Source organism: Phalacrocorax carbo, chromosome 1, assembly GCF_963921805.1.
Source record: "Phalacrocorax carbo chromosome 1, bPhaCar2.1, whole genome shotgun sequence".
In the NCBI taxonomy this organism is placed as follows: domain Eukaryota; kingdom Metazoa; phylum Chordata; class Aves; order Suliformes; family Phalacrocoracidae; genus Phalacrocorax; species Phalacrocorax carbo.
In genome coordinates, this window is record NC_087513.1 from 158,622,978 (window position 1) to 158,635,773 (window position 12,796).

At 39.6% G+C, this 12,796-nt stretch overlaps 2 protein-coding genes across 3 annotated transcripts in view; both read left to right on the top strand.

Annotated features, from left to right (window-relative positions):
* The window catches only part of TMTC4 (transmembrane O-mannosyltransferase targeting cadherins 4), a 59,407-nt gene that overhangs the window by 41,204 nt on the left and 5,407 nt on the right, over positions 1-12,796 (top strand). For both annotated transcript variants that reach the window (XM_064440628.1, XM_009509855.2), the window contains 6 exons: positions 3,885-3,964; positions 4,138-4,245; positions 4,365-4,506; positions 5,165-5,279; positions 5,766-5,878; positions 12,496-12,565. In XM_064440628.1, coding sequence (XP_064296698.1) covers positions 3,885-3,964; positions 4,138-4,245; positions 4,365-4,506; positions 5,165-5,279; positions 5,766-5,878; positions 12,496-12,565 — 628 coding nt within the window. The remainder of the gene's footprint in view (positions 1-3,884; positions 3,965-4,137; positions 4,246-4,364; positions 4,507-5,164; positions 5,280-5,765; positions 5,879-12,495; positions 12,566-12,796) is intronic.
* The window catches only part of GGACT (gamma-glutamylamine cyclotransferase), a 46,336-nt gene continuing 39,339 nt past the window's right edge, over positions 5,800-12,796 (top strand). Inside the window, exon 1 of the mRNA XM_064440632.1 lies at positions 5,800-5,878. The gene's annotated coding sequence lies outside the window, so the exon portion shown is untranslated. The remainder of the gene's footprint in view (positions 5,879-12,796) is intronic.

Sequence of the window (12,796 nt, forward strand, 5' to 3'; positions counted from 1 at the left end):
CTTAGCAGAGGGCAGACAGCTATTGTAGGCCTGGTTTGGGGGAGCAGACCTAAAGGCTGATCTTGGCCTTTACGTTACCCACCTAGCTGACCAAGGCAAGCCAGTCAATGTGATCTTTTTGGATTTCAGTAAAGCTTTTGATACTGTCTCTCACAGTATCCTCCTGGACAAAATATCCAGCATACAGCTGGATAAACACATAATGCAGTGGGTGAGCAATTGGCTGATGGGTTGGGCTCAAAGGGTCACAGTAAATGGGGTTACATTGGGCTGGGGGCCAGTCACTAGCGGGGTTCCGCAGGGATCCATCTTGGGGCCAGTACTTTTTAATCTCTTCATAAATGACTTGGATGCAGGCCTTGAAGGAATACTAATTAAGTTTGCTGATGACAGAAAATTAGGAGGAGCTGTTGACACTCTTGAGGGTAGAGAGGCCCTGCAGAGAGACCTGGAGAGCTGGGCAACCACCAACCGCATGAAGTTTATCAAGAGCAAGTGCCGGATTTTATACCTGGGGCACGACAACCCTGGATGTACATACAGACTGGGTAACGAGAGGCTGGAGAGCAGCTCTGCAGAGAGGGACCTGGGGGTTCTGGTCAATGGCAAGTTGAACATGAGTCAACAGTGTGCCCTGGCAGCCAAAAGGGCCAACCATGTTCTGGGGTGAAACAAGCACTGCACTGCAGCTGGGCGAGGGAGGGGATTGTCCCGCTCTGCTCTGCGCTGGTGCGGCCTCACCTCGAGTGCTGTGTGCAGTTTGGGGCGCCACAGTATATTAAGGATACAAAGCTACTAGAGAGCATCCAGAGGAGGGCCTTGAAGTTGGTAAAGGGTTTAGAGGAGAAACCATAGTAGGAGCAGCTAAAGTCACTTGCCTTGTTCAGCCTAGAGAAGACAAGACCTCATTGCGGTCTACAGCTTCCTCACAAGGGGAGGAGGGGGGCAGGCGCTGATCTCTTCTCTCTGGTAACCAATGACAGGACCCGAGGGAATGGCAGGAAGATGTGCCAGGGGAGGTTTAGATTGGATATTAGGAAAAGGTTCTTCACCCAGAGGGTGGTGGAGCACTGGAACAGGCTCCCCAGGGAGGCAGACATGGTGCCAAGCCTGAGGATATTCAAAAAGCACTTGGACAATGCCCTCAGAGATATGGTATAAATTTTGGGGAGGGACAGGAGCTGGACTCGATGAATCTTGTGGGTCCCTTCCAACTCAGGACTTTCTATGATTCTATGATTGGCATCTCTCTGTCATGGCCAGTGAAGTGAGACACACGGCTGTATGGTGAAAGTCACCTGCACCCCTCAAATGATTGCGTGTGCCTGGAAACCTACTGCGTATTGTAATGTGTTGTAAAGCTACTTTTGTCACTGAGTATTTGTGGTAGGCTGAGGGGTTCTTTGTTATGTTTGTTTTAGTCTTCCCTTCCTTTCTCCTCTGTCACTACCATATTAAGAGGAGCTAAGGCTACAGTTTCACTTGGAGAAAATTAGGAAACCAACATGAAACCAACATACAACCAGAAACTCTTCATTTTCAGGAGTCCTGTATAGACATATTGTTTCCTTTCAGACAGAAGCTGTTTCTGAGGACAGAGAAATACACTATCAAAAATGCTAATAGTTTGTTTAAATAATTTAGCTATCAGTTTTAATAGACTACAGTACACCTGTTTAGTTCAGTTGACAAAATAAATTTACATGTACACTTAATATTTCATTTGATGTTTTGACTTGAGAGAATTGATACCTCTCAGGTTTCTGCAGTCTGCACAGTTCTGTTTACATGAGAAGAATATTTTTTCTGCTGCTTTTGAGATAGAAATGGGTATTAAGACGTTCCATGCTTTTAAAAACTGAGAAAAATGGAATCAGACGGTGAAATGCTGTTTCTGAACTTAAGACAGCTGATGTCTGAAAGACTGAGTATACAAAGTTTATTCTCATATGCTCTGTCCCCAGTCTTTAATAAGATTTCTTCTTTCAGTAATGCTTATGACTTCTGTAAAACTTACTCAAGAAAGAAGTTTAATCAGGTTAATGTAATCTTGTTTGCTGAAATTGAAATGTGAAGTCAGGTATTTTAAGGGCTAATACACATTATTGAGTGAAATCTTTCCTTATTTTTGTGTTTTGCTGTGATTTATCTTTTATATGGAAATACAGCAAAGTTTAATAACCTAATCTGCTCTGAATAAATTTTGAGTCTGTAAACTTCAGCACTTATAATCAGAGCAATCCAGTTTGGTAAGACTGTTGCAGTGTGCTGAGAAATTATTGGAAGAGATATACCTCTGGAAGAGGTATTCAGTCCTAAGAAACATCTTTCCAGATGTATCATTTTACTTTAATTACTCCTGGGAAAACAATGCTATTCTGTTGGGGTTTTTTTTTTGACACTGTCGAGTGATCTTTATGAATGGCTATGTCTTGATATAAATGCACCATTCCATTGCTTCTTTGGCATGGACCTTGTCGTGTTTTTATGAATGTTCAAAAGAAGTGCCTGGATCTTTTTTTTTTTCTTGGAAACTGTGATTGAACTGCTTTTATGGGATGCTGAATTGGTGTGTTATTTTATATCTTACAGCCTGCAGAGCTGCTTCTGTGTATGCTTAGTAAGCTTTATAGCATCTTTGCTGTCTGTAAAACCAGTGAAACTATTCTTTTCACCCATTCTAGAAAGCATGGAAAATGTTCTTAACTTTATTTGTTGATGGTGTGTTACTGCATAGTCACAGCCATATACAGATGGAATTCAGCAATTAAATACCATAACAATTAGGTTCAAACGTAATTGTTTATGCTGGATCAATAGGTCCCAGGTATTGTGCCAAATACAATTAGGATTTTTCCTTTGATGGACACATGAGTTAAAATCCTTTTATGAATGTAGAAGGTGAATTAGAGTTATCTAAATGCATTACAAACCTATATTTTGTACTTCAATCTAAAGTGATTCCTGCATAGTGTTTTTGAAAAGATTTAAATTAGATTTTCAGAATAGGGAAGAAATTACAATGTGTGTTTGTTTTAGATGAAGTATATACAATTTGATTTCAAATAGTAAGGTAATTTAAAGAATGAGTTCAGATCTAGTTGTTGAAAAGTCATATTTTCAGGAATCAGTACTCACAGTCTTCTGAGGTTAGTCTTAAAGTAGGATTTGAGATGTCTTCCAGCTCAGATTTGTCCTGAAATATAGTTATTCCTATCTAATCCTTGCCATAAATTCAGATGATGCGTCTTCTTCCCTGTAGTTGTACCTCAAAGCTTTAGATCCTTCCTTTATTCTCCACTTTTTAACAGTCTCCAACATGTTGCCTTACACATTATTTTTATTTCAGAAATGCTGTTTGGTGTGTTTTTATCCCAATACAATAATAGTGTATGTTGGTTTTTGTTTGTTTTTTGAAATATGGAGCTTAGTTTTTCTGTTAATGTTGAGTTTCTTCTAGTTTGTGCTATAGTGAAAGCAAAGTTTAATCAACAATTACAATGCTGTAGTGTTTCTTCTGCTATGATGGATTTGATTGAGTCAGACTTTCTTTCACTGATCTGACAAATAAAATGAAGAGCAGGAGGTCGCAATATAGTCAGTCTTGTGGAAAGTGTGGTGACCTCATTTATAAAATCAGGAAGATAATAATCTTTCTTAAATAGCTGGAACAGGTAAGCTGATGGATTAATTTATTCCTCAGATTTTGTCTTGCTGTCTTCACTGTATGTATTGTCCTATCTTAAGTATCTACCTACAAAAAAAGCCAGCAGTGAATGACACAAGTGCTGACTGTATCTGTTTGGAGTATGAATTTTAGCAAGCTGGCTCCACAGAGTATCTGACTGTATAGCATCTGGTAGAATGTTCATCTGTGTTTTCAGGTGCACTACAATGTTGGGAAAAACCTGGCTGACAAAGGAAATCAAAGTGCTGCAATCAAATACTACAGAGAAGCTGTAAGGTATTAGGAATTTTACTGCTTTAATGAACTATCCTAAAATTGCTTTCATGTTTAACATGAAGAAAATGCTTAGGTATTCATTTTTGTGGTCTGCAGCATTGCAGAGCCAGTAATTTGCATATAGTAATGCATGTCCCATACATAATAATAATCTCTTAAATTTCAAATTTTAGGTTGAATCCTAAATATGTACATGCCATGAACAACCTTGGAAATATTCTGAAAGAAAGAAATGAGCTCCAAGAAGCAGAGGAGTTGCTGTCCTTAGCTGTACAAATACAGTAGGTTTAGAACAATGCTAAGCAGTGTTTTGCACCAACTGAGCAGAAATGATACAATAGGATCTTGTGTTCCAAATGCTCAATTGTCCTCTCTCTTGGTTTTCTTCCCAATTTGCCAGACCTGATTTTGCTGCTGCATGGATGAATCTAGGAATAGTACAGAACAGTTTAAGAAGGTTTGAAGAGGCAGAGCAAAGCTACTGGACAGCAATTAAACACAGGAAAAAATATCCAGATTGTTACTACAATTTAGGGCGCTTGGTAAGTGCTTTTGAATAAATGATGGCTATAACAGTAATCTCTCTCTGTGTGTGTATAATTCCACTGAACTGTTAAATGCTGATAGTTATTTCAGTTTGCTTGATTTGTAGTTCAGGGTGATTTCCTATTTTCAGTAGCTTTTCGTATTGCTTTCCTGGTATACTTCTTTCCATACAACCTTTGGTAGTCCTACTTTTTCATATAGAGAGGTATAAAAGAAAAATACAGATTGTGGTCTTTTGCTTAAAAGATATTATTAATCATTTCCCAATATTAGACTGTTTTGCAGTCATTAGTATAGTGTTAGGTAGTAGAACTATGCCAAAAAATTATCTTTAGATTCTTGGAAACATTGATATTAAATATTTACTTATTGTCTTGTGTGGATTTCTAAATCATATGCTGGTTTTCCTCCCTATTGTATTAGTACATGCATATTTGAAAACAAGCCTGGGTCTCAGAGAAAAGCAGGATAAAATTAGTACATAGCACTCTATCTTCCATACTACCCTAGTATTCTTTTTACATTTCTTATTTTTGTCTATAAAAACAAGTTCTACTAGAATGGAGTGAAACAATAACAACTCTTTAGTGCCTTTAGTGCATGATAAAGTAAAGCAAATCAGGGTGAAATCACTGAGTTTTTCTTTCTTCTTAGTATGCAGATTTGAATCGCCATATAGATGCATTGAATGCATGGAGGAATGCTACAGTTCTGAAACCAGAGCATAGTTTGGCTTGGAACAATATGATTATATTGCTTGATAACACAGGTATAAGCCCATTTATATGTTTTAATGAATAATTCATTGTCTTGCAAAACTTAAAGCTTTATCTGTATTTATCAAAAAGGAGTTCTGCCTCTTCTTTGGCTACCCAGACACTCTCTATAAATATAAGAATACCTTTCGACTCAATAGTTTTAAAGCATCACTTGAAATCCAGCCCATAAATGGAATTTCTGTTCCTTATTTGAAATGCCATAATTGTGCAAGCATGTTTGTATTATAGACCAAACTTCAGAACATTTGAATTGTGCTTTGTTGTTCTTCTGAAGGTGTTACCTGCTGAAAACAAAATGGAGGTTTTCTGTTGTCTCGTTTGGTGGGGTTTTACATTAATGTGTGTGTGATACCTGGTTTTCTTTAAAAATGTGTGTAATCAGCTAGTCATACAATATGTGTGCTTGCAGCATGAAAAGTAACTAATAAGGCTGTGTTAAAAGATGCCTTTTCTTTTTCCACTACGTGGGCTCCCAGGCAATCTAGCTCAAGCAGAAGCAGTTGGAAGAGAGGCCCTGGAATTAATACCTAATGATCATTCCCTTATGTTTTCATTGGCAAATGTACTGGGGAAATCACAAAAATATAAGGTAGGTAACTAGAGCCTTTTGAGTGTTGGTTTTGTTTTGTTTTGGGTTTTTTTTCCTGTGTAAACTGTGTAAGTTTCTGTAGAAAGTGTTTGAGGAGGTCGTTATGGACTATGACTTGGATAATCAGGTTTCAATGCCCATTTCTGTCACAGTATGGCTATGTGATTCTGGCCTCATTTCATCCCACCTTATTTTAGATGCCTGTGGTAGGAATGTTGCTGCCCTAAACTATGTCAGTGGTCAATGGAGAGAAATAGGCTCCTAAGCACACTAGAGGGCAGTTAGGGTCTTGTATTGCTTCACTGGCAATGGAGCCTGCTCTGATTTAGAGGCTTTGGTTCAGGAACTAAAATTAGAGGCAGTATGCTAGTCCTTGAGCTTTTTATATGTAAAGGTTTACCATTACCTGTTATGAATTCTAGCCTCTTTGCCACAGGTGCTATCTAAAATAGAAATATTACAGATTTGCTAATCCCAGATTGAGGATGGTATACCTGGGTAATCCCAGAATGTTATGAGGAAAAAGTCCATACATTGAGCCATGTATTGAACTTTCTCTTGGATGCATGCAGTGGACCAGCCTGCGAGTGGCACCTCAGCATTAGCTACTTATATTTACAAGCAGGAAATGTAGTGGAACTGATGAGAATGAGTTATTTTCCAAAAGGGATTGCATGACCTGACAGAGAATAAATCACAGTCAATATATTTAGTTGTTTTACTTGACTCCATAGTCACTGATTTATGTATGTGACAGGGACAAATTAATAATCAAGAAAGCTTTTGGTATTCCTCAGAAAAACATCATTTCCTGAACTATTGCTTTGGGGGGATTTTGATGGCTTTTTGATAGTGATGATGTTAGCAGCACTGAAGGAGCATCCTCAGTATATGCAAAGTAAAATGTTATGATGTTCAACTTCTCAAAATAGATACATTTTTCCACCAATTACTTTGTCCACTTAAGTTTCTACAGTCCTGTTCAGCTGTGGAGTCCTGACCTGTCCACATGTGAAGCCAGGGCCTGTGACAACCCAGCACTTGCTTTCATTTGTGTTAGTGATGCCACATTCCATGTTAGTTAAACACCCCCACCCCCTACCCCCCTGTTACTGTTTCTCCAGACTGGCTGGGTTGTTTTTTTTCTGTACACTCTCTTTCTTTTCTCTCTCCACCTGAGACTGTTATAAAATATATTTTTTAGGTTACTTTTTAAAAAGTTCCAGAAGGATACAAATTAACATCCAGAATGTATAAGGGATGAGATTATGGAGGAGGTAATTGCTAGGGATATTTTGGTGAGTCATCACTGTGAAAGAATAGAGGGTTGTATAGTTATTCATCAAGAAGAGTATGCAGCATGACAGAATAAAGAGCATTTATAATGAAATAAGTAGAAAAATAAGTTGAAAACAAGCTAGAAAACTTTTCCAGGTGTAAGAGAAACAAGTCTGTTTTAATGGATTTAAGAAATAAAAAAGGAGGTAGTGATTTTGATTACTAGCTCTAAAGGTCATTATACTGCAGGGGAATGTGTTGGAGACAAAGTAGAAATGATAGTAGGGGAAAATGAAGCTTTCAAGTCAGCATCCTGAATAAAGCAAAAGGAGCAGTGGAGCCCAGGGAAGAAAACAGGGAGCCAGTGAGCATTTTAATAGTTTGATATGGAGTAGTAGGTTCGCGTATAGCAAAAAACCTAACTGATAATTTGAAATTGGCAGGTTATAACAGGTAGAGCAAAGTAAGAAATTGGAAAGTGGGCTCACTTAGAAAAGGTTATGATCTCAGCAGCTGTATCTTGCATCGCCTGGAAAGAGGAGATACAAGATTTTTTAAGCGGGAGAATGCTAAATTACAATAAAATAGTGGACAACTCAGATTTCTTGTCTACCTCCTCACCATGTACAGAGAAGTGGATGGCTCTTTAAGGATTTTTATTGAGTGTTCAGAATGGGAAGGGAGGAGAGGGGGGATGGAGACTGTCAAGGTGATGGAGGCAATTTTCAGAGGGATGCCTGGCTGTGTCTGATGTGTTGTCTAACCTCAGGCATTTCATTTATTAGGTTACTTGTTATGTGCCTGTATAAAAGTTGTTACTGTATTGGCTCTGTTGCCGTAAAGTAAGATTTGTTCTGGGATTTTTTGTTATCTCTTATTTTAAAAGACATTGACTCTTAAAGGTTTTACTGTGTTATGAGATATTTCCTTCCAATAAGCATACAATATTCTCCTTCTGTTTCAAATGCACTTTGATCTTCAGCAGAAGATAGTTTCCTAAGTGACCAAAAAAAAAAACCCAACCCTTTATGATTTCTGTTTGTATCTACTCATGAATGATTTATTGTTCCAGAAATAAGAGCACGTCAAGGATGAGCTGTTTTGGTGGTTTTGTTTTGTTTTTTAATTAACTTCTGTTATACCAAGTTAGAGTTCTCCGTTAAATGCTTGTTCTTGTCTCAATGGAGGAAGAACCAAGCTATCTTTAGTTCTTTGAAAATACGTATGCTGTATTTTTGTTATGTATACATCTATGCTTTTTCTGTAAAAAGTACAATAAATCAAAACCATTCAGCATTTTTTGTATTTGAAATAAAGCCAGACTACAATTTTGTGTTGTGGCCTTTGCCGCACATGGAATGCAGTGTGCTTACCCAAAGCCTTGCAGTGTGCAAGTTTCTTGGCAACACTTTAAGATTTGGCAAGATAGAGCAATTTGAAATATCACTGGAATGTATATTTACTCCATATATCTACAGTAATATGAATATGATGCACCTTAAATAGCCTTTAATAAGCCAATATGCTTCTACTAGCTGCTGAGCAAAGCAGTGATGTTAAAAATATTTTCATGTAGCTGAAGATGTATTGTAATGGCAGACAACTCTAAGAATCTATTTCATTAAATATTCTGGGAATGCATTGCACGTGTTGTCCCATCGTGCTTCAGCAGTGAGAGGATGAGTCCATATATTAAGTGCTTCTCCTTTGTGTAGGGTGGCAACTTTTAGGCATAAAACTGAATTAATTGGACAGCACATCTTTCACTTTGATTGCTGTTAACCTGCCCAGTGAAGAAAGCAGAGATTTACTTATTAGACCAAAATACTAAAATTTGCAATGGAAAACAAAAACAACTTTGTGGGACTTCTGACTACTACATGCTTTCAGGTGCCAATCCACTTTAGGCCTGAATGATTGTATGAAAAGAGGAGGTTATCCTGCAGCACCACTAGACTTGCCAAATGTTTGAGTCTCAGTATGTTTCTCAGGTGACTTGAGTTAGAATCATAGAATAATTTTGACTGGAAGGGACATCCAGAGGTCAACTAATCCGACCCCTGACCCAAACCAGGGCCATCTCCAGTTGAATCTTCAACACTTCTATGGACGTCCTCTCTGGACAGTGTCTTCCAGTGCTTGACCACCCTTATGGTTAAAAAAAAAAAAAAAGTTTACTTTTATCTGGTTGGAATTTCCCATATGCCAGCTTGCATCCATTGTGTCTCATCCCATCTTACAGACCCATGAGAAGAGTCTGTCTTCATCTTCTCTGTATCATCTGATCGGGTACTTGTAGGTAGCAATAAGGTCTCCCCTTCATCTTCTCTTCTGAAGGTTGAAGAGATCCAGTTCTTTCAGCTGCTCCTTGCATGTCTTATGCTGCAGCTCCCAGCCATCTTGCTGGCTCTCTGCTGGGTTTACTAAAGTATGTCCGTGTCTGTCTTGTAATGGAGAGCCCCATCCTGAACACATGCTCCAGATGTGGTCTTGCAAGGGCTAAATTGAGGAGAAGGATTACTTCACTAGACCTGCTGGCTGTACTTCTACTTAATATAGGCCAGGATGCGGTTGGTCATCTTTGCTGTGAGGGTATGCTGATGGCTTTTATTCAATTTGCTGTCTACCAGGCCCACCACATCCATTTCTGTAGAGCTGTTTCCTAGACAGTTGCCGCTCAGCCTGTACTTTTGCATGGGGTTATCCCATCCCAGATACAGGAATTGGAGTTTACTGTTGTTAAACTTCATGAAATTCCTGTGGTCCAAGTCCTGTTCAACATCTTCATTATTGATCTGAGTGATGGGGCAGAGTACACCCTCAGCAAATTTGCAGATGACACAAAACTGGGAGGAGTGGCTGATATGCCAGAGGATCATAATGCCATCCAGAGATACCTCAATAGGGTGGAGAAATGGACTGGTGGGAAGCTCTTGCAGTTCAGCAAAGGGAAGTGCAAACCCTTGCAGCTGGAGAGAAACAACCCCAGGCACCAGCACATGCTGGGGGCCACCCAGCTGGAAAGCAGCTTGACAGAAAAAGCACCTGAGGGTCCTGGTGGACACCAGACTGATTGAACATGAGCCAGCAACATGCCCTTGCAGAAAAGGTGGCTAATGATATCCTGGGTTGTGTTAGGAGTGTTACCAGCAGGTTGAAGGAGGTGATCCTTCCTCTCTACTGATGAGGCCACACCTGGAGTCCTGTGGCCAGTTCCCAGGTTGCCATGGACATACTGGCAAGAGTCCACCGAAGGGCCATGAAAATGATGAAGGGACTGGAGTGTCTTTGCTATGGGGAAAGGTTGAGAGAGCTGGGACTTTTTAGCCTGGAGAAGTCTCAGGGGGAGGATCTCAATGTATATAAATACCTGAAGGTGCAAAGAGGATGGAGCCAGACTCTTTCAGTGGTGCTGAGTGACAGGACAAGAAGCAATGGGCCCAAACCAAATCATGGGATGTTCCCTCTGAACATTAGAAAGTGCTTTTTTACTGTGACTAAACACTGGCACAGATTGTCCAGAGGGGTTGTGAAGCCTCCATCCTTGGAGATGCTGCCATGGACATGGTCCTGGGCAGCTGGCCCTGCTTGAGCAGGGAGGTTGGACCAGATGACCTCCAGAGGTCCATTCCGACCTCAATTATTCTGTGATTCTTGCTAGTCCATTTCTCTGTCCTGCTCTCTGAATAGCAGCTCTCGTCTCCAGTATATTGGCCCTCCCTCCTCTTAGGTACTATCCGTAAAGTTTTTGAAAGTGTATGCACTCTCATCATTCGGAAAAGTAATGAAGACACTAATAATATGGGTTTCAAAAAGACCAGTGCATCCAGAAATATTAACAGTCCGAGTATGACAAAGCTGGAGCTGCTGCTTATGCCAAGGAAAAGCAATGCTAAACCGTGCACTATGGAGTCATATACTCCCCAGATTTCCAGACCTCTGGTTCCCTTGTTCACTCCTACCCCAGTATTCCTTCTCCTGAAACAGGGTGCCCTGCAAAAGGTTTGGTCCAGAACCCTAGGGTTTGTAATTTCCTTGACCTGAGAAGATGAAGGCACTTTCTGCACCAGTCTCTCTTGGCTTCACAGTGGAGCCTCGGCTGTGCTAAGGAATGCTTTGAAAGGAGCATGTAGTTTGGGTTTGAATTTGGACATACTGGGAAGCTCTTAAGTCACTCAAAGCTGAATGACTCAATCATGACATCAGAAATTTCTTGTCCCCAGAGAGACCCTTACAAAGACTTATGTCATGCTTCACGTGAGAAGATGGTGGAACCAAAAATCTAGCGGATAGGTTTTCTGTTTCAGTAGAGCCTGTGTTCTGTTATGCGGATATAAGTAATAAAAGCTCAGCACAATGGAAAGGCCTTTTCCCCAGGTTATTGTTCTTACATACCTCAGACAGCAAGTATGTGCATTCAGAGGGAAGCTTACTGCACGGAAGTAATTTTATCTTCAGGTCATTTGAACTGAAACTGAATGGGCAACTTTCCCTAAAACACAGCACAGCATAGAAATGTATGTAAAATACGCTCTAATGGAGTAAATATGCTCCATTTGGATTGGGGACGTGTGTCTTTTTAAAATTCTACAGGAAATATGCTCTGGAACAAAAGTATCTATACTACCAGCTAGTTGGGGAGAATAAAAATGCTTGAATTAGAGAACAAATTTGGCAGTAAATTATTCTCTGAATATTTGGTGAGGGAGCTCAGCTTTTCTAAGTACTTAGATATCAACAGTCCTAAGAGTACATACCCCAAGTGGGAATATGGAATATAACCTGTGAGGAAATGTCAGGAATCTTTCAGTTGGCTTGATTTTTTTAAGCAGCAGGCACTCAGCTACTCTTCATTGAGAACCATGTTGAAACAGCTGTTTGAAAGGGGTTTACTGGAGTGCCCCCATTTTAAATGCTAAAAACTATTTTAAAGGGAAAGGTGTCTAAAAGCAGTGGCTCAGATACTGAATTATATTATCCTTTACTTGATTGAATAAGTAGGGAAAACTTCAGTAGGTAATGATTGAAAATATTCTAACTACGAAAAAATTATTAAGTAAACTGCTTTGCAAATTTCACCAATGCTTAATAGCTCTCTGCTAAAATAGGAGCAGCCTGTGAAAGCATGCCACTTATTTGTAGCATTGTTGTTGTTTTCTGGAGGCTGTAGCCACCTGAGCTACAGGATCACGCAGGCTTAGAATGTATATGTGGTGGTATGATATGGATATGGCATAGTTTGGGAGGGTTTTTCATTACAGTCATGGGTAAATTTTTGCATTATTTCATATAAGGCAAGAGTAGACTGTCCTGTTGACTTGTTCTTCTAAATTATTCAGGAATCTGAAGCTTTGTTCCTCAAGGCAATTAAAGCCAATCCAAATGCTGCCAGTTATCATGGTAATTTGGGTAAGAGCCTTTCTAACTCTTATCAGCTGTATTGTTTGTTTGCTTCATATTCATTGTGTTCAAAAAGAAAAAGCAATCTTTTGAGCCTTCTTCCTGCTGGGCAGACTTCTATTTTACTTCCTAGAAAAACTGCCAGCCAGAAGAACAGGGCACTAAACCAGAAAAGCTGTCACGCGATATGACAGATCAAGAGGGCTGCACAATCCAGCCCAGAGGTAGCTGCACTTCAGT